Source organism: Mobula birostris, chromosome 7 (genome assembly GCF_030028105.1).
Source record: "Mobula birostris isolate sMobBir1 chromosome 7, sMobBir1.hap1, whole genome shotgun sequence".
Taxonomy (NCBI): Eukaryota; Metazoa; Chordata; class Chondrichthyes; order Myliobatiformes; family Myliobatidae; genus Mobula; species Mobula birostris.
In genome coordinates, this window is record NC_092376.1 from 16755613 (window position 1) to 16777310 (window position 21698).

Here is a 21698-nt window from a genome sequence, read left to right on the forward strand (position 1 = left end):
GGTTGAGACCATTCATCTGGACTGAAAGAGGAGACTGTCAGAATAAAGAGCAGAGGAGAAGCGGTGGGGTAAGATCTAGTAGGTTCCAGGGGAGGAGGGGTGATGAGCAGCTGGAGGAGGCAGAGTGGAAATAGTGACTGTTGCTGGGAGGTGATAGGTAGAGGCAAAAAAGGACTGCAAATGGATTCTGACAGGAAAGAAAGGTGGAGTCACCCATTTATACTGCCTCTATCCCCATTATCTTTCAGTCCAGATGACGGGTCTTGACCCAAAATGTTGAACAGCCATTTCGCTCCACAAATACTGCCTGACTTGTTGAGTTCCTCCAGCTATTTGTATTTTTTTTTTGCTCCAGATTCCAGTATCTGCTGTCGCTCAATTTTCTTGGGCTATTTGATACTCTAACTTGGCCTCTACCATACTCTTATGTCACTTTTTTAAAGACGTTGCACAGTAATATAACACGCCACAGTGGCGTAGCTGTTTGCCCAACACCACTACAGCCGGTTGCATTCCGGAGTTTGGAGTTCAATTCCGGCGCCGATCTGAAAGGATCTCTGTACATGTATATCCTCTCCGTGGAATGAGTGGGTTTCCTCCGGCTCCTCCAGTTTCTTCCCCTAGTCCAAAGGCCTATCGGGTGGGTTAATCGGTCATTGTAAATTGTCCTGTAATTAGGTTAGGGTTAAATCAGGAGTCTATCTCCTAAAACACGCCAGCATCTATAGATGTACCATGGAGAACATTCTGACAGGCTGCATCACTGTCTGGTATGCGGAGGCTACTGCACAGGACCTAAAGAAGCTACAGAAAGTTGTAAAATTAGTCAGCTCCATCTCCGTAGTATCCAAGATATCTTCAAGGAGCCGTACTTCAGAAAGGCGACGTCCATTATCGAGGACTCCCGTCACCCAGGGAATGCCCTCTTCTCATTGTTACCATTAGGAAGCAGGTACAGGAGTCCGAAGGCACACACTCAACAATTCAGGATCAGCTTCTTCCCCTCTGTCATCCGATAGATATACTTTATTGATCCCGAGGGAAATTGGGTTTCGTTACAGCCGCACCAACCAAGAATAGAGCGTAAATATAGCAATACAAAAACCACAAACAATCAAACAACAAAATGCAAACTATGCCAGATGGAAAATAAGTCCAGGACCAGTCTATTGGCTCAGGGTGTCTGACCCTCCACGACAGGAGCTGCACGTTCGATGGCCACTGAATCCATAAATACTACCTCACCTTTTATATTATTTCTGTTTTGCACTTTTTAATCTATTTAATATACATATATACTTACTGTAACTTATGTACTTAATTTGTTTCTTTCTATATTATGTATTGTATTGTACTGCTGCCGCTATGTTAACAAATTACACGACATATGCCGGTGATAATAAATCTGAGTTGCTGGAAGGCACGGCTTGAAGTGGCGGAAGAGTCTACTCTGCTATTTATCGCTAAATAAAATATATGTACATAATACATTTTCTAGTGAACCCGATGAGTTTAAAGGAAGCATTTAAGCTGGAGACCTGGTGAGTTTAGGAGTGCAGAAACCAGAGGTCCAATGTGGCAAAGGAAGCCCCGAGACCAGTACACTGGTGAGTTAAATGAAGGACAGAGATCAGCGCTCAGAGAGCCAGAAATATCAGAATTTCCAAACAACAAGATACCAGATTATCGAAGTTTTACTGCAGATTTGTTTCTCTTTAAGTGGATTCTATATTGTGAAACCTGCCACTCGAACCAAAAATGTCGACTGTTTATTCCCCTCGGTGGATGCTGCTTGGCTTGCTGAGTTTCTCCAGCATTTTGTGTGTTGCTCTGGACATACAGCATTTGCAAAATCTCTTGAGTTAATGATACTTCTGCTCTTGCAAACCAATTAATTTCCCAGTCAATAACCATACAACAATTATAAATAAATTAATAAATAAATCAATAAATTACTTTCACAGTGATGTAGGAATACGCACTCAGCTGAACACAGCCAGTTTTGAGGATTAGAAATAGGTCAGAGGGTTACCGACCTGGAGAGGATTATAAGTAATACGTAGCAGCAATCATAAAGGGATTTGAAACCAAGGTTGATGATTTATTTAAGAAGGAGACAAAGAGTAAATATGATGTCAGAATGAAATGCAGAGTTCTGGATGATCTCAGGATCACAGAGGGAGGACAAGACACATTTAATATAATTATTAGACAAATTAGAGGGGAAATAAGTTTCGTTTTCACTCAGGTGATAGGATCGCAGTATGAAAGTGTGGTGGAGGCAGAATCCTTCAAGTTAAAGAAGCGACTGGACACACACTTCAAAACTTATGACCTGCAGGGATAGAGTTAGTGATTGATTGAAAGTGAGATGGTCTTTTGGATTGGTAGTGACGTGATAATTTGAAAACAACTCCTGTGCCGTCTTGGGGAAGCCAGTCAAGAGTGTGGTGACATAGTGAAGTGTAGGGGTTACAAAGACAGGGTTGGGGGTGGGAGGAAGGTGGTGGGTCAGTAGTAATTAAGTTGAAACAACAATGCCTATGACTAGAAAAGCCTACAAGAAGTAGTGGATACAGCCCAAGTCCATCACAGGAAAAGCCCTCTCCACCATTAAGCACAGCTACGAGGAGCAATGCCACAGTAGAGCAGCATCCATCATCAAAGATTCTCCCTTCCCCCAACCATCCAAGGCTATGCTGTCTTCTTGCTGCTGCCATCGGTAAGGGTACAGGAGCCTTGTGTCCCACACCAGCGAGTTCGGAAAGTTACCACCCTTCAAGCACCAGATTCCCAAACCAGTGTGGATAACTTTACTCACCTCGCTACTGAACTAGCTTCACAACCCAGGGACTCGCTTTCAAGGATTATCCAACTCATTTCTCAATATTATTATTTTGTATTTGCAGGTTTAATCTTCTATTGTACATTGATTGCCTGTCTCTGTAGTTTTTCCATTGATTCTAACGTATTTCTTTGTATCTACTGTGAATGTCCACAAGAAAATGAATCTCGAAATAGTATATGGTGACATAAATGCACTTTGATAATGCATTTACTTCAAACTTTAATGTGGAAGTTGATGCCAAAGTGACGGTGCAGACATATAGTTCACTTCCTTAAAATTAATCATCTTGACTTGCAACCCCTTTTGTCTCCATCATTACCTATGCTGCTTCTTCCAGAGAATTCTACATAGGCTGCCTTTGGTTCAAGAATTTTTACTGGAGTGTTTTTTTTTTACATACTATTTATTACAAATTACTATAAATCGCACATTCAGAGATGTAACCTAAATATCTTACTCATGTATGTGAAGGGTGTAAGTAATAAAGTCAATTCAATTTTATTTTATAACTAATCTATTTTATCTTATGACCAGTCTATCAATCATTGTTCAAAACTCACACCCTTGCATGAGTCTTTTGTGATTAGTTACTAGTGAACTCCCAAATCAAAATGCACATGGCAAGCAAAGTGGTGATGCAAGGAAATTTGAAGTGTTATGCACAAAAGATCAGGTGCAATAGAAAAGTTAACTAGGTAATCAAATACTGTACATACTTAAATTGGGTCATTCTGTTAGAGATACAGTGTGGAAAGAAATGTACTGTATAGGGGCTCATGCTTGTTTTATGTTACTTTAGCTCAAATTAATTCATTAAGTCTGTCATCCAGCACAGAAACGGGCCTTTCAGCCCAAGACATTCATGCCACCAAGATACACTCATAGTACACTACAGAACAGTAATAGGTCTTTCGGCCAATCTAGTCTGTGCCAAACTATATTGCCTAGTCCTATTGACCTGCACCTGGATCATAGCCCTCTATATCACACCCACACATGTACCTATCCAAATTTCTCCTAAGCGTTGAAATCAAACCCACATTCATTACTTGCACTGGCAGCTCACTCCACACTCTCACCACCCTCTGAGTGATAAGTTCCCCTTAAACATTTCAGCTTTCACTCTTAACCTATGACCTCTAGTTCTAGTCTCACCCAACCTCAGTTGGGGGGGGGGGGGAGGAGCCTGATCGCATAGACCTTATCTATACCCTTCATAATTTTGTATACCTCTATCAAATCTCCCCTCATTCTCCTGTCTTATAGTCTTAAACTTTTCCTACCCAGGTGCTTAAAAGTTGTTAATATAACTGCCTCAAGCACTTTCTCTGACAACTCATTCAATCAGTATCTACAGCTCTCCCCCACACCCACCTTCACCTACTGAATTATAGCACTGACATCCCCAAAGAAAGATTCTAAATTTTGCAACTCCATTTTCATGTAACAGCTTATTTTGTGATTTGATTATTCCATGTGTGAAAAATTTACAGACAACAATGTTAAATTTAACTTTGTATGAGGTTGAGTTTGTCCTCTTTTGCCTCACTCCTGCAATTTAATTTTAAATGGTAGATCAGATTTTTCTATTCCCTTAGATACCACGTCTGCCTTCAGCACAGCAGTAGGCTGGAATAGGAGAAATATCCATTGGGAAGGATCTCATTCTTCACACAATAAATTGGAAATTATTTAATTACAGTGTCTTGGAAAAAGTATTCAGCTCCTACAACTATTTAATGTCTATTTGTCTAAATTTACAATATAGTGAAGTAAGATTTTTGAGCTAATATGTAAAACATTGTGCATCATATCAAATCAAAACATTCCAAAACATGTCAACAATTTATTAAAAATTTCCAACCAAAATTTTGCTTCTGAGAAAGTATTCATCCCCTTGGTAATTACTTTACTAATTTTCCTCAGATACCTTACCAACTTGCTCAATTTGTTGATGTAGAAAATTGGAGGATGACTCGTTTCAAGTAATTTAAAAGAATAAATAACCTCCCTCTCGGTAAGGTCCAACTTTATAGCAAATTTTCAACAGACCAAATCAAAATGAAGACAAAAGAGAATTCAAGACAAGCCAGAGAAATGGTAATAGAGAAGCTCAAATCTAGGGAAGGGTACAGGACACTGAACATATCTTGGAGCTCAGTGCAATCCATTGTGAAAAAGCAGATAAAATATGAAATCTCAGCCACACTGCCTAGGTCAGGCCCCCCCTCTAAACTTAGTCGCCAAAGAATGGCACTTTTACGAGAGGCTACTATGACACTCTCTCAGTGAGCTGACAATGTCAATGGCTGCAACTGGACCCACAATCTCCATGGCCTTGCACAAAAAAAAACATATTTATGGAAGAGAAGCAAGGAAGAAACCTTGGTTTAAAAAAAAACAAACAGCATATCTTTGCCCATCTGGACATTGCAAAGTGTCACCTAGAAGATATTGTAAAGACGTGGAAGGTTTTGTGATTGGATGTAACTAAAGTGGAACTTATTGACCTCAACATCATGTGGTACCCGTGGCTTAAATCTAATACTGTGCACCAGCCAGGTAACATCATCCCTACTGTAAAGGTATGGTGGAGGTAGCAACATGCTACGGGGATGCTTTTCAGCAGCAGGAACTGGAAATCTGGTCAAGATTGATGGGAAGATGAAAGCTGCTAAATGCAGAGAGATCCTGGATAAAAAACTACCAGCTTTTGCCAGAAGGCTTAAACTGATGAGGGAAGTCAAGTCTTTCAGCAGGACAATAACCAAAAGCACATTGCCAGAGCAACCAAGGCTGATGTCCTTGAGGGGCCCAGTCAGTTATGACCTTGACCTCAAGATTGTTATGTACTGCCACTCCCCAAAAAACCTGTCACAGTTTGAGCAATTTTGTAGGGAGGAATGGGCAAATCTTGCTACACAATGTTGTGCAAAGCTAATGCAGACTTATCCAAAAAAGACTGCTGGCTGTAATAGTTGAACCACCTCCCACAGCTAAGTACTCAGCAAGGGGGGGGGGGGGGTGAATACTTCTGAACTGCTGACATTTCAGTTTGAGTTTTTAGTTTTTCAGGCTTTACTTTTCCTTGTTTTTTGGACTCTACTGTGAAAAAAGGAGCATGTGGTACACAATTAAAAATTCACAGTTAAGTTGATCAAAATCCTTGGTTGTAATACTCATTTGTGTGAACAAAGGGTGGGGGGGGGGGCTGAATACTACGTTAGGGAGTAAAAATGTTTCCATTATACATGATTTTATTAATACTCCTCTAATTTAAGATTCAGTGATTTGATTATGCTATTCGTATCTGTATAGATATACATGTTATTTACAACTTTACAATTGATTTATGGCAAATTGACACCACAGTTTCCTATCTCCCTATTTCCCTATCCATTACAAAACCTCTTTACAGTTTCGTGCTCTCACACATCTACCCATTCTACTCTTCTCATAACACTTTTCCATAGATGCTGCTTGACTTGAAAGCACTTCTGGTGTTTATTGTCTTCAAGTCTATCAGAAAAGACTTACTTCACAAATTGTATTTAAGTTAGCACATTGGTAAATGTGAGACATTCAGATATTAAGTCGGGATTAAGACAGGTGACCAAGCACTTTGTCAAAAGTGTGCCTTAAACAAGGCGTAGGCAGGTGGGGGTGTTTAAAGAAATCCAAGATCTAGAGTCCTACACACCTGAAGGCAAGGTCAGCAATTGGGGGGCGGGGGGCAGCAAATGTAACACACTCAGAATGGAGAGATACAGAAAGAATTTCATCTCAATTTTAGTCTTTAAAATCAGCTAATCCCTTGATATATTTAAAATAGAAAAATATGTATTTCAGATTTGATGCATTTGAACCTTTCAATTGGCACATGATTCATAGAAGAAAAATTCAAGATAAATGTTAGTAAATTTGTTGTAACAATTGGTTCACCACTTCCTTCTATGTTTCTGTAAATCCATTTCTTTGCTCCCATTGGCAGGTTTCTATTCTAACATTTTTACCAGAAACTTAAACCCATCTTTACTGTACAGAGATTTGGAGGACAAAATTGCACAGGAAATGCAGGCCATACACAAAACATTTAATATATTATTAACAGATAATATACAGCTTCAATTTCAGTTATATATAGATCTTAATCAGTTCATGGTGTGAACATTTAATATTGTGTAAAGCTTTGATAAAGTTACATCTTAATTTTAATTTAAAAAAGACAAATGAGAAAGGTATTTCAAAAAAACTTTTTACTAAACGATGCAAATGATTAACAGTTGATTGGATAAAATAAATATAGGGAAATTTTTTTTTTAGAAATTTGGTGGGAATAAAAGCAAACGTTGAAGATTCAGCAAATGATAGGAAAGAGACAAATGGAAACAGAAACAGCATTTATTACACAACTCTCAGTGAGGAATTTTATACAGAACAGGAAATGCACACCACTGAAAACAAAATGATGCATTACAGCATTTGACAAGCTCAACATTCAAGATAAAAACAAAGGTTTGGGCTTTTTCTTTTTAAAATAAAAGTCTCAGAGCACAATGCTCTTCATTCTGCTATCAAATTACTAAAATAACTTTCAGTTTTAAAGTGTAATCTTAGATACAATCATAGGTAAAGTTTTCACTGTGTTATTGTTGTTCAGGAACCAAACAAAACATCTTTTGGACACCCTATTTTTTTATCTTTATTTCTACCCAGAGAACTATTTATAGCTTCTTAAGCTCGAGTCCTAATATTGATCTTTCTGCGTTTAATACCATTGACAATTTGATAGAGCAAAATTAGGAATTTCTAAGTTTTTTTGTTGTTTCAGGACACACCAATGGCAAGTGTGATTCAGAACGAGTTTTGACCTATGTTTTGCTGCAGTTTTCAATCTTTGTTTTCCACTCACTACAGCAAAATAAAAGAGAAACAGTAGAACAATCAAAGCAAACACACTCGTGTCATTAAGGAAATCTTCCAATAAGAACAATGCAATTGCTGATAGGAGAGGAGATGGCGGGGTAACAAGATGTACTTTTCCCACCCAAGTTGTCCCTCCTGCCCACCCTAGTGTTCACGGTTACAAACCTCAATGGAGAAAGAGAAGATGCTGCAGAAAGTCACTTTCAGGGTATGGCCCTTGCTATCATGGATTGAGATACAATAGGAAGATGCAAGTGAGAAAACTGATGACATTCCAGCTTCCATTCAATTCTTCTTACAGTTCCAAAGGCTCAGAGGTAAGCAGTATTTGTTATTGACTGGAAGATGCCCATGTCAATAGCACTAGAGTTCCACTAACCAGTCTTACAACACAACACCTACCTGCAGTTACACATCATCTATGTTGTGTATCCAACTGGAAATATTATGGAGCAAAGGATGATCTGCTGTCAGCAGCTGAGGTATTGAGAATTGTTCAGTCTATTTTGAATCTAACCGTACCTGGAGTTACACCATGGGATTGCCTCATAGGCAACATTCAAGATTTCCACTCAAAGGTAAACCATTGTCACATATTTGCATAGAATGCTAATCTTCGAGGAGGATTGCTTGACAGGTTGGTCCCGTTACTTTAAAACTGGAGTGAATGATATTACAGTATCACCATCAGAATGATAGACAGAAGATTAGACAATCCAATGGGAGGCACATTTGGAATTCAGAAATAATTTCTATTCAACTTCAGAAGGTGGAATATAAAGACGACAAACCCGACTAATGCTAATACAGTTCAGACCAGAACTGGCTGCTCCTAACAGACCAAAGATGGTTTTTTCAATGCAAACTTACTAATCCAAGTGGCATTTGCCTTCATGGCTTAGATTTGTCACACATAGCAATTTTACCACACTATAGTACTATGCTAAAGTTTTAGCCACATGTATATAGCTCGGGTGCCTAAGACTTGTGCACAGCACCATACATTGGTTAAAATAGGAAGGTGGTTGGGAAACAAATAAGAGTACTTAGCTTTTTATTAGCTCTGTAGTATTAAGTGTTATTTGGTAACTGTAACAACATAATATATAGTACTGTGCAAGTCTTGGGCACCCTGGCTATATACATGTACCTAAGATTTTTGCACAGTATTGTACGTCTGCCCATGGTTCATGTAAACCTCTGAATCGTTGAGTCCGTTGCCCTCTGGTTCAAATTTCTTTACATTGAAAAGATACAATGGAGATCATATGCCACTTTCTAGACTCCACATGAATCAGATGAACAATGGATTCATGCTGAAGCACTGCCACTCATAAACAGCCCACTTTCCCTTCTCAGCAATTGCTGTACAATGAATCAGATAACGGGTCAGAAACCCAATGGTACAAAATCCTGCTTCACTTGTTCTGTCATGGGTCATTAAAATGGGCTTTGACCCGAAGGGGTTCTTTTTAAGTAGTTGATGAAGATTGCTCTCCCTTGCAGCTTCTCATAATTTTACTTACAGCAATTGTCAGAGTTGCAACTGTACTGTCCAGATTGTGGCCATACTACGTTTACAATTAGTAACAATGTCCATTAATGGAAGGCAGGAAATAAGATTTAATTGGTAACATTTCTAAAACCTACAATATCCGTGAGAAATACTGAGACATCTGACGACAATTTTAGGTGCCTCTTTAAAACAAATTTGTCATTAATTTTTCTGGTCACTATTTATATAAATTAGGTGTTTAATTAACAATAAGGAACTGTGTTTTAAGATGTGGAATAATTAGAATACGGCATGTACAGCAGTATACAAGAGATTACAAAACATTCTTATATACAGTACTGATTAAAATTCACCAGAGAATTTATACTCAGAGAATAAATGCCTTATCCAGCTGCTTGCCACAACACAGCCACTATGTACACTCCATGACAGTAATAATTTGCAAACAAAACATGAAAGGTCATCAGATTTACATTAAAAGATTGGAACTTCTACCAGGGAAGTTCCGTATTGTAAATACCAAATGATTGAAATGTTAAACAATCTTGTAATCATAGCCAGCTTCTGTGAAGTACAGTATTACAATTTGCTGAACCTTTGATTGTATGTTTTTTCCAATCTTGGCCCCTCCTACCAAAACAAAGAAGGCTTCTTCAATGCAAACTATCAATCCAAGTGGCACTTGCCTTTATGGTTTAGTTTTATCTCACACAACAATCTTACCACACTACATTTGTAAATTAGTTTGTCCATGGTTCACCTGAAGCTCTGAATTGTTGAGTCTGATGCCCTCTGCTGTTATCTGTGGCTGGCCTGACTACCTCCGATGATGACTGCGTCCCTTAATGGAGTCCCTATGGTGGCTGCGCTCCCTGCTGGAGTCTCTGTGGTGCCGGCTGCGCTCTCTGCTCGCGCTTTTCCGGTGACGGGCCCGCTCTCTGCTCGAGCTGGGCCGCCAGCGCCTCTGCTCCCCGCCCAGGTTCCTCTCCCGGCTGGCGGCCCACCGGCCACTGGCCCGCTCCCTGCTCTTATACCGTTTCCGCTCACGGCTGGAGTCACGACGACCGCGGCCCTGCTCCCTGCCATGCCGGCCGCTGTCCTTCCTCGAGCGGGACTGGTGCCGGCTCCATTCGCGATGGCGGCAGCTACTGTCACTGCTCGAGTCCCTCCAGTTCCTGCTATGCTCACTGCTACTGCTGCTGCTCTTGCGGGAGTTGCCTCCTTTGTTAGGGTCCTTTTGCAACTGGCGGGTTTCAGCACTGATAGGGTCGCTTTGCTGCTCTTTCTCTTTGTGGCTGGGGCCATTCTGATATCTACTCTTTTTACCACAGCATTCCTGTGAGGAAAGTCCTTGACTATTAGCCACTGCGGTAGCACACTGCTCATTCTGCGCACACTTGTCACCACTTCGACGTTCGGCAGAATTCGTATTCCTTTGAGGTTGGGCCTGATCCAAATTATTGACATACCTTTCAGCCGCATCAGTGTGCCCATTTACATCCGCATCAAGCGGCACACTCTTGCCATGCACAACTGCATCATGGCTTACAGTCCGACTGGTACCAGCCTGAGCAGATGTAGCAATAGCAGTTGCCAACACAGGGGATACACTAACTATAGCCTTCTTGTGAGCTACTTGGCCTGCCTGGCTGGGCTTTGACACCTCCTCCTTCTGCTGATTTTCACTCTCCTTCCGCTTGAGGTTTTCCAGTAGTTTTTCCCTCAGCTCCTTCTCCTTCTGCTGAAGCTCCACGACGCGTTCTTTCTCCTCCTCAACCCGCCTGAGCTCAGCCTCTTGCTGCCGTCGCTTTTCTTCCATTCGCTGGAGGCGGGCAGCTTCCGCTTGACGTGCCTCCAGTTCCTGCTGTTTACCAACCTGTAGGCGACAGTCAGAATCAACGAGAGATAAACTAGTCTATTTGAAAATGAAAAGACTTCGACAGGGTATGAACTTTGTGGATGTTGGAAATCCCAAATAAAAACTCTAGGTTTACTTAAGATGTTGTTGACCTAGAAACACTTATAAACAAGAGATTCTGCAGAGCAACACACACAAAATACAGGAGGAACTCAGCAAGTCAGGCAACATCTATGGAAAGGAATAAATGGACATTGATTTGAGCTGGGACCCTTCAACAGGGCTGGTGAGGAAGAAGGAAGAAACCAGGTGGTGGTTTTTTGGGGGGGGGGGGAGAGAGAGAAGAGTGAAAGAGTGCAAGCTGACACATAATACACAAATCCAAGTGATGGTAAAGGTAAGTAGGTAGGGGAGGGCAAAAAGAGAAGGTGAAAGTGGATAGGTTGAAAAGGTAAAGGACTGAAGAAGAAATCTGACGAGGAGAGTGGACGATAGAAGAAAGGAGAAAGGGGCACCACAGGGAGGTGAGAAGTGGTGAGAGGGGAGCTAGAATGGGGAATAGAAAAAGAAGGGAAGGGAAGGGCAGAAGAAATTACTAATTTAGGATGAAAATCAATTTCTGTCAGGTGAGGCTACCCAGATAGAATGAGGTGTTGCTCCTCCAAACTGAGAGTGGCCTCATCCTGGACCAACATGTTGGAATGGGAAAGTGAAGTAGAATTAACACATGGGAGCAGAATTAGGCTATTTGGACTGTTGAATCTGCTTGGCCATTTCATTATGGCTGATTTATTATCCCTCACATTCTCCTCATAATCTTAAGATCTTAATGGGTGGCCACCAGGAAAGTCTGTCTTTGTAGCGAATTACACTGTTTACACTTTACGATTGATTTCACTTTATCAGTTCTTGTGACAGGTGAACTAAACCATTACCTAAGAACTTTAAGTGCTGGTAACGCTGAGCAATTGGAAGGTATCTGTGTAGACAGAAGCAAAGTTAAGTGTGGCAGGTCAATGACCCTCCATCTGAACTGATGATAATACGAGTCATGGTGTTGTTATCAGCAGCGATGGAGAGTTGCAGCCAAATTTGAAGCAATTAATCAGGCTTAAAATATGAGGAGCATTTGATGGCTCAGCCCCATAGTCGCTGGAGTTTAGAAGAATGAACGGATATCTCATTGAAACCTACTGAATACTTTAAGACGTACATAGAGTGGACATGGAGAGGGAGTTTCCTGTCGTAAGGGAGTCCAGGATCAGAGGGTACAGACTCAAAATACAAGAACGTCCCCTTAGAATAGAAACGATGAGGAATTTCTTTAGCCAAAGGTTGCTGAATTTGCAGAATTTATTGCCACAATGGCTATGGAGGCCAACTCATCTGGTATATTTAAAGCGGAAGTTGCCAGGTTCTTGGTTCTTGGCATCAAAAGGGTTGAATGGGATAATAAATCAACCATGATGGAATGGTGGAGCAGACTTTATGGGATGAATGACTTAATTCTGTTCCCATGTCTTACGCTCTCATTTTTCTCTGTGCATATGCTGCCTGACTTGCTGAGTACAGGCAACCCCATGCATTATGGCTGTTCAGGTAATAGAGAATTTGCAGAATTGACAAATCACCACTCAAAATTTGGAGATACAGAATAAAGTTTACTCACAGAGAAAGTGAGCAAAATTTATTTCTCTTTCAGCCCATAGTTCATGGCGCATTTGCAATTACATTGTGGAAAATTATGATACAGACCATTTCACAGAAAGGTCACCATATCCCCTCAACTCCCCGCACCTTTTAACATGGCAGTGATGAAGATTATTTATTTAGTAGGTCCTTCAAGATACACCACCTCAGCAATCCCTGACAAACTCAACTAACCTTAACCTAATCAGGGGACAATTTACAAAGACTAAATAACCTACCCAATGTATCTTTGGACTGTGGGAGGAAACCAGAGCACTCAGAGAAAAGCCCATGCATTCCACAGGGAGGACATACCGATACTCCTTATAGAACCGTGCCGGAACTGAACTCTGAAATGCCCTGAGCTGTAATAGTGTCACACGAACCACTACGCTACTGTGGCTCCCTCAGTATTTTCTGCCCAGCACTTTTATTTCTGATTTTCAATACCTGTAACTATTTTTGCTTTCCAAACTACAACATGAATTAGCAATTTTGCAACCATAATTGAAAGATTAAAATCCTCATTCAAGTTTTAAAAGTATGACTATTTTTCTGTTTATCATTTCCTAGAAGGCCAGTAAATGGATGTGCTGAACATCAAGCTCAGTAGTATACAATTTTTATTATAGGGAGGACCAGAATAATAATCCAAACCTCTTCAGAGAGTCACTCATCAGGCGTAAAACATCGGTGGTGAGGAGGCGTACATGCATGAGAGAGTGCATGCATGGCTAGTTGAGTGGTGTTGCAACCACAACCTCACACTCAACAGCAGCATGACCAAAGAACTGATTATTGGCAAGAGAAAATCTGCAGGTGCTGGAAATCTGAGCGACACACTCACACACACAATCTGCTGGAGGGACTCAGCAGGCCAGGCAGCATCTATAGAAAAAAGTATAGTCGACGTTTTGGGCCGAAGCCCTTCGGCAGGACTGAAGAAAAAAAGCTGCGTAGGTTTGAAAGGTGGGGGGAGGAGAAAGAGAAATGCCAGGTGATAGGTGAAGCTTGGAGGGGGAGAGATGAAACAAGGAGCTAGGAAGTTGATTGGTGAAAGAGACAGAAGGCCATGGAAGAAAGAAGAAAAGTGGGGTAGGGGAAACAATAGAGGGATGCAATGGGCAGGCAGGAAGATAACATGAGAGGGACAAGGGAATGGGAAATGGTGAAGAGGGGGTGGAGGCATTACAGGAAGCTTGAGAAATTGATGTATTTTTTTAAATTTAATTTTAAGCCCAATCCTTATTTGGTATTGTTGAGGAAACAGCTATAATTTTGGAGCCTTCTCATTTGCGGGTACTGGCTTTTATTTCTCTTATGGCTAGGAGGGCGATCTTGTTTAAATGGAAGCAGGTTGCCCCCCCCACACATGCTCAATGGTTATGCGATGTTATGTCATGTTTAAATTTAGAGAAGATTCACTATTCGATTTCTGATTCTAATCAAGATTTTCAAATGTTATGGGGACCCTTTCTGAACTATTTTGAAAACCTTTGAATTGTTATTGTTATTAAAATATAGATCTGGGCTATTATTATAAAATACTATATGGTAAAGTACTCTTTTTTGTTTTTTTTTACCAACTAGCTTTGTCTTGGTAGTGGGTGTAGATTCTTTAAATAATATAATTAACCATATTATTGTATTTCATAATTCAATTTATTTTATTTGACTGATCATGAATATGGGATACCGTGATTGTATCAGTATGATTTATATATAGTGCATTATTTGCTACCTTATTTTGGTTTATAGTAAGTATCCTTATGAATTCTGTACATATATGAAATTCAATAAATTTAATAAAAATATTGGAAAAAAAAGAAAGAGAAATTGATGTTCATGCCATGAAGTTGGAGGTTAGCCAAACGAAACACAAAGTGTTGTTCCTCCAACCTAAGTGTGGCCTTATCCGAACAGTGAAGAAGGTCATGGATGGACATATCGGAATGGGAATGGGAAGTGGAATTAAAATGGGTGGCCACTGGGAGATCCCACTTGTTCTGGTGGATGGAGCATAGCTGCTTGGCGAAGCGGTCTCCCAAGCTACGTCGGGTCTCAACAATATACAAGAGGCCTCAAAAGAACACAATATATGACCCCAACAGACTCACAGGTGAAGTGTCGCCTCACCTGGAATTACTGCATGGGGCCCTGAATGACAGTGAGGGCGGTGATGTAGGGGCAGGTGAAGCACTTGTTCTGCTTGCAAGGATAAGTGCCAGGATGGAGATCAGTAGGGAGGGAAGAATGGACAAAGGAGTCACTTAGGGAGCGATCCTTGTGGAAAGCGGGGGGCGGGGGGGGGGGAGAAGGAAAGATGCATTTGGTGGTGGAATCAAGTTGGAGGTGGCAGTGGTTTCGGAGAATCATGTGCTGAATACAGAGGCTGGTAGGGTGGTTGGTGAGGACAAGCGGAACTCTACCTCTGGTAGTATGGTGGGAGGATGGGGTAAGAGCAGACGTGTGTGAAATGGAAGAGATGCGGTAGAGAACAGCATTGATGGTGGAGGAAGGGAAGCCCTTTTCTTTGAAAAAGGAGGACATCTCCTTCGTTCTTGAATGAAAAGCCTCATACTGAGAGCAGATGCGGCAGAGACAGAGAAATTGAGAGAAGGGGATGGCATTTTTACATGTAACAGGGTGGGACGAGGTGTAGTCCAGGTAGCTGTGAGAGTCCGTTGGTTATAGACTGATTATAGACTTCAAGAAGGGCAAGTCAGGAGAATAAACACCAGTCCTCATTGAGAAGTCAATGATGGACAGAGTGAGCAGCTTCAAGTTCCTGGGTGCCAACATCTCAGAGGATCCATTATGGTCTCAACACTGTATATTGATACAATCATGAAGAAGTCACATCAAATGCTCTACTTCATTAGGAATTTGACAAGATTTGATATGCCCAAGACTTTACCAAATTTTTGCAGACGTAATGTGGAGGGCATTTTCATTGGTTGCATCACTGCCTGGTATGGAGGTTCCAATGCACACGAGGCTGCAGAAGGTTGAGACTCAGCTAGCTCCTTCACAGGCTCAACCACCGATACCAACAAAGACATTTTCATGAGACGATGCCTAAAGGCGGCAGCATCTATATTATCATCATATAATATAGGTCATTAGAAGGTCAGCTTGGATCAAGAAGGTCATTAGGAAGGAAAAGATGAATTATGAAAGGAAGCTGTCGACTAATATCAAAGAAGATACTAAAAGCTTTCTTAAGCATATAAAGGGTAAATGAGAATGGAGGGTAGATATAGGACCAATACAAAATGGTGCTGAAGATATGGTAATGAGAAATGACGTCTGCAGTATACCAGACATTCAAGAGTGTCAGGGAAGTGAAGTTTGTGCAGTGAAAATTACGACTGAAAAGGTGCTCAGGAAGCTTCAATGGTCTGAGGGTGGATAAATCCCCTGGACCTGATGAAATGCACCCTTGGGTTCTGAAGGAAGTAGCTGGAGACTGTGGAGGTATTAACCATGATCTTTCAAGATACAATAGATTCTGGCACTGTACCAGATGACTGGAAAATTGCAAATGTTACTTCTCTAGTTAATAAGGGTGGGAGGCAGCAGAAAGGAAGCTATAGACCTGTTAGCCTGACATCAGTGGTTGGGAAGTTGGAATCGATTGTTAGGGTTGAGATTACGGAGTACTTGGAGGCACATGACAAGACAGTTCAAAGCCAGCATGGTTTCCTGAAAGGAAAATCCTGCCCAACAAACCTACTGCAATCCTTTGAGGAAATTACAAGCAGGGTAGACAAAGGAGATGCAGTAAACGTGGTGCACTTACATTTTCAAACGGCCTTTGACGAGGTGTCGCACATGAGGCTGCTTAGCAAGATAAGAGCCCGTGGAATTACAGGGAAGTTACTAGCATGGGTGGAGCATTGGCTGGTCGGCAGAAAACAGAGTGGGAATAAAGGTATCCTATTCAGGCTGGCTGCCAGTTACCAGTGCAGTTTCACAAGGGTCAGTGTTGGGACCGCTACTTTTTACGATGTATGTCCATAATTTGGACTACGGTATTAATGAATTTGTGGCTAAATTTGCCGATGATACAAAGATAGGTGGAGGAGTGGGTAGTGTTGAGGAAACAGAGAGCCTGCAGAGAGACTGAGGTAGTTTAGGGGAATGGGCAAAGAAGTGGCAAATGAAATTCAATGTTGGGAAGTGTATGGTCATGCACTTTGGTGGAAAAAATAAACAGGCAGACTATTATTTAGATGGGGAGAGAATTCAAAATGCAGAGATGCAAAGGGACTTGGGGGTCCTTGTGCAAGATACCCTTCAGTTTAAGCTCCAGGCTGAGTCTGCTGTGAAGGCGAATGCAATGTTGGCATTCATTTCTAGAGGTATAGAATATAAGAGCAGGGATGTGATGTTGAGGCTCTATAGGGCAGTCGGGAGACCACACTTGGAGTACTGTGTGCAGTTTTGGGCTCCTTATTTTAGAAAAAGGATATACTGACATTGGAGAGCGCTCAGAGAAGATTCACAAGAATGATTCCAGGAATGAAAAGGTTACCGCATGAGGAATGTCTGGCAGCTCTTGGGCCGTATCCCCTGGAGTTCAGGAGAATGAAGGGGGATCTCATAGAAACATTCTGAATGTTAAAAGGCCTGAATAGATTAGACAAGGCAAAGTTATTTCCCATGGTAGGGGATTCTAGGACAAGAGGGCACGACTTCAGGACTGAAGGACATTCTTTTAGAACTGAGATGTGGAGAAATTACTTTAGACAGAGGGTGGTAAATCTGTGGAATTTGTTGCCACGAGCAGCTGTGGAGGCCAAGTCATTGGGTGCATTTAAGGCAGAGATAAATAGGTTCTTGATTAGCCAGAGCATGGGGTGAAGGCAGGGGAGAGGGATAGCTGGAATAATTGGATCAGCCCATGATTGAATGGAACAGCAGATTCAATGGGCTGAATAGCCTACTTCCACTCAAATATCTTATAGTCTTATCATCATCTGGGACATGCACTCTTCTCAATACCACCATCAGAGGCGGTAACTTCTCTTAAGATGGCAGTGGCTTCTATGGGGTCAATCAAAGCTGTTATTGTCTTTTTCAAACATATTCTTTGCTCTCACATGACCCAAATGGACATTAAGAACATAAAGTACCGCAGGTCTACCCCATCAGCGAGCTGCTTGTTGATGGAGAAAGTGAAGGAGCTGCTTGTACTGCTTCCTGCATCAGAAGGCACATCAGAGCAAAGGTGCAGAGCGTGATTGCCTTAGTCACTTTTCTTGTGATCACAAGGCCCTGTTGGACATTGTTAATCTGAAACGCTGCAAGTCCAATTCACCGATTCAATGGCAGACAGCAGGAGAGCTGCATGGCTTCGGTCGTAAGGGGGACGAGGACTCAGTGCAGGGTTGCCTATTTACAATTCCCCAGGGTAGAGGCGTCAGTTGCTGCACTCCACTGGAGGCTGTGGTGCCACGTCCAAGCTGAAGTCGCTCGGCAAAAGACAAGCTGTATTATGTTCAACTGCAGATTGCTGTAACATTTATGGACTCAGGGGGTCTTGGAGTATATTTTTTTTTGTGTGACTGTATTTTACTGATATCTTGTATGTGCATTGTGCTGTGTGTGAATGTTGGTACTGTGTTTTGCTCCTTAACCCTGGGATAAAACTGTTTCGTTTAGCTGTATAAATGGGTATTCATGTAGGGTTGAATGACAATTAAAATTAAACCTGAACTTGAGGTACAGGAGCTGAAGAACCACACTCAAAGCTTTAATAACAATTTTTTCTTCTCTGCCATCGGATACCTAAACAATCCACGAACACTCCTTTATCTGCCTTTTGCACTATTCATGTATTTTTGTATTTACAATAATTTCTTTGTCTTGCATTGCACTGCAAGACAACAGGTTTCACAACATACGTTAGTGAAAATAAAGCTGATTCTGATCCTTGCAGTTAGCATCCAATGATGCATCCAATTTGGCTGTGATCTGCTGTCTCTACAGTGATGCAAAATCAAGCAGTACTCAAGTACCATGTTTCTAAATGCCTTTCAATATCATTTCACTGACATTGTCATTTCAATAATAAAAAAAAATCCATGAGTATCTTCAATTCCTATGTATATGGGCAGCTCATTGCCTTGACAACACCACTGAGAAGTATACAAAGAAGCTTTAAAATCCGATCAGCACTACAGCAGGTAATTTGGTCTGTTGTAGTAATAAACACTCCAATTTATAAAGCTTTCTTCTGTAAGACAGACGGCTAAATTCAGTCTTGTCTTTGTCAGGCAAGGATATTAAGGGATATGTAATCAAGGTATCTGGATGGGATTAAGACTCAGATTTGCCATGCACTTAAAATAAAAACCTTGCACACATATTCAGACGTTCCATAGGTCTTTCCAGCCAATGTCATTTTGAGTAGCAATGTTAGAAACAGAATCAGCTTTATTATCAATGACACATGCATGAAATTTGTTGTATTGCAGCTGCAGGCAGTGCAATACATAAAAATACAATAAATTATAAGAAATATATATAAAAAATTAAATAAGTAGTGCAAAGATCGTGAGGTACTGTTCATTGTCCATTCAAAAACCTGATGATGGAGGGGAAGAAGCTGTTCCTAAAACATTGAATATGTGTCTTCAAGCTCCTGAAACCCCATCTCTGATGGCAGGTTAGTTATATCCATTACAGATTTTATATTCAAAACAATAATTTGAGGTATTTCTATGAGTGGCAGGACAATCTCAAGATCTTAATGTCTTACCAGAGTGTAACAGGATTAAGCAGCAGCTGATGACGTTAAATCCGAACAATGCAGCTATAATTTTCAGACACTCACCTTGGCTCTGCTGAGAAGCTCTACAATAAGGCGGATAGACTGCAGGTTCCTCTGTGCCAACAGGAGTTTTCTTTCCTCCAGAGCTATTTTCTCCTGCAGCTTCTTCTGCTCCTCCCGCTGCAGCTTACGCACATTCCGCCGCTCCTCCCGCTCCTTCTGCTTTTGCTCCCTCTTTCTGACCTTTTCCTCTCTCTTCTTTTCTCTCTCCTGCTCTTCAAACTCTCTCTGTTTCCTGGAAGAAACGGAAGCACATTAAGTAAAGCCATTAGCACTCCACTCTGCAGGCACTGTAAAATTCCAAAAGGTATGACATAGGGCAGGCTGACTTAAATTGGGGTCTGAGTAGAAGGAAAAACACTTACAGTCTTGAACAAAAACTAGCAATAGAAATCTCCATCAATATAAATTTCCTTTCATTATTACCTCAGGTTATAGCTATCGTTCGAATCACATGTGTTTCAATAATATTGCAGTATTCCTATTAGCCTGATAAGATCAATGAAAATGAAGCTTACCGAAACAGCTCAATGACAGTAAAACTTATAAGCCCATTTTAAATAGGATCAGGCCTGCACAAAACAGCAAACGTACCACATTAGCATGGCAGTAGTTTCTGGACCAGTGTATTCTGACTTAACTGTGAATGAATGAGACCATAAGATATGGGAGCAGAATTCGGCCATTCAGACCATCAAGTCTGCTCTGCTGTCCCATCATGGCTGATTTATTATCCCTCTCAACCACATTCTCCTGTCTTCTCCCCGTAACCTTTGATGCCCTTACTAATCAGGACCCTATCAACCTTCATCTATTGCCCTCACAATGCATATTCTAGAGGCTAGGATACTCCACCTAACAACTTAGCCTCCACAGATGCATGCAGCAATGAATTCCAATGATTCACCACTCTCTGGCTAAAGAAATTTCTCATTTCTGTTCTCAAAGGGATATCCTTCTATTCTGAGGTTGTGCCCTCCGTCAGAAACATCCTCTCCACGTCCACTCTATCCGGGCCTTTCAATATTCGATAAGTTTCAATGAGATACTCCCTCCCCACCCCTGTTCTTCTGAACTTCAGTGAGTACAGGCCCAGAGCAATCTTGACTAGATTGCTAGGAAGCAGACCAGTTGGACAGACCATTACTAAGGCCTTCAACAGTTGATATAAAGACTCCACAATATTATGTTTTATATGTTTTATCTCCGCAATCAATGGACTTCAAGGCACAAAATCTGGTCAACATGCACAAAATTCTGGAGGAACTCAGTCAGTCAGGCAGTATGTATAGAGAGGAGAAAGACAAGATATTGTGCAGATACTGGAAATTCAGAGTAACGTGTACAAAATGCTGGAGGCACTCAGCAGGTCAGACTGCACCCATCCTTTCTATAGATGCTGCCTGACCTGCCAACTTCCTCCAGCATCTTGTAGTATCTACAGAGAGGAGCAAACAGTCGACGTTTTGGGCCAAGACCCTTATATTCTGAGCTGGCAGTGCACAAAGTGTCTGCTGCTTTTCCTATCTTAAAATAGCAAACACCCTTCAAAACTATGATGTGATGCACTCTAGGGCATCTTGAGATGGTGAAAGGTGCTACATCAATTCAAGTTTACCTTTCAATGATACTGCATCCCTTCTTCTCTGTAGTGGACATCATGAGGCTGAAAGAAGCTATCAAAGCAAGCAATTTCACATGACAAAGATATCGCAGTTCAGAGTCACATAAAAAATGTTTATAAACATTTTTTTTGCTTCCTTACTTTCTACACACAGTGGTCACTTTATTAGGCACACCTGTTCTTTAATGCAAACCACCCAATCAAATGGCAGCAACTTGACGCATAAAGTATGCGGACATGGTCAAGAGGTCAGACTAAACATTAGAATAGGGAAGAAATGTGACCTAAATGACTTTGACCATGGAATGTTTGTTGGTGCCAGAAAGGGTGGTTTGAGTATCTCAGAAACTGCTGATCTCCTGGGATTTCCAGCACAAGTCTCTAGGACTTACAGAGAAT

At 41.2% G+C, this 21698-nt stretch overlaps 1 protein-coding gene across 2 annotated transcripts in view; it reads right to left on the reverse strand.

The window, feature by feature from the left end:
• Positions 1–6998: 6998 nt before the first annotated feature.
• The window catches only part of akap17a (A kinase (PRKA) anchor protein 17A), an 80873-nt gene continuing 66173 nt past the window's right edge, over positions 6999–21698 (reverse strand). For both annotated transcript variants that reach the window (XM_072262662.1, XM_072262661.1), the window contains exons 4-5: positions 19679–19910; positions 6999–11166 (exon numbers count right to left, since the gene is read on the reverse strand). In XM_072262662.1, coding sequence (XP_072118763.1) covers positions 10108–11166; positions 19679–19910 — 1291 coding nt within the window. In that variant the 3' untranslated portion in view covers positions 6999–10107. The remainder of the gene's footprint in view (positions 11167–19678; positions 19911–21698) is intronic.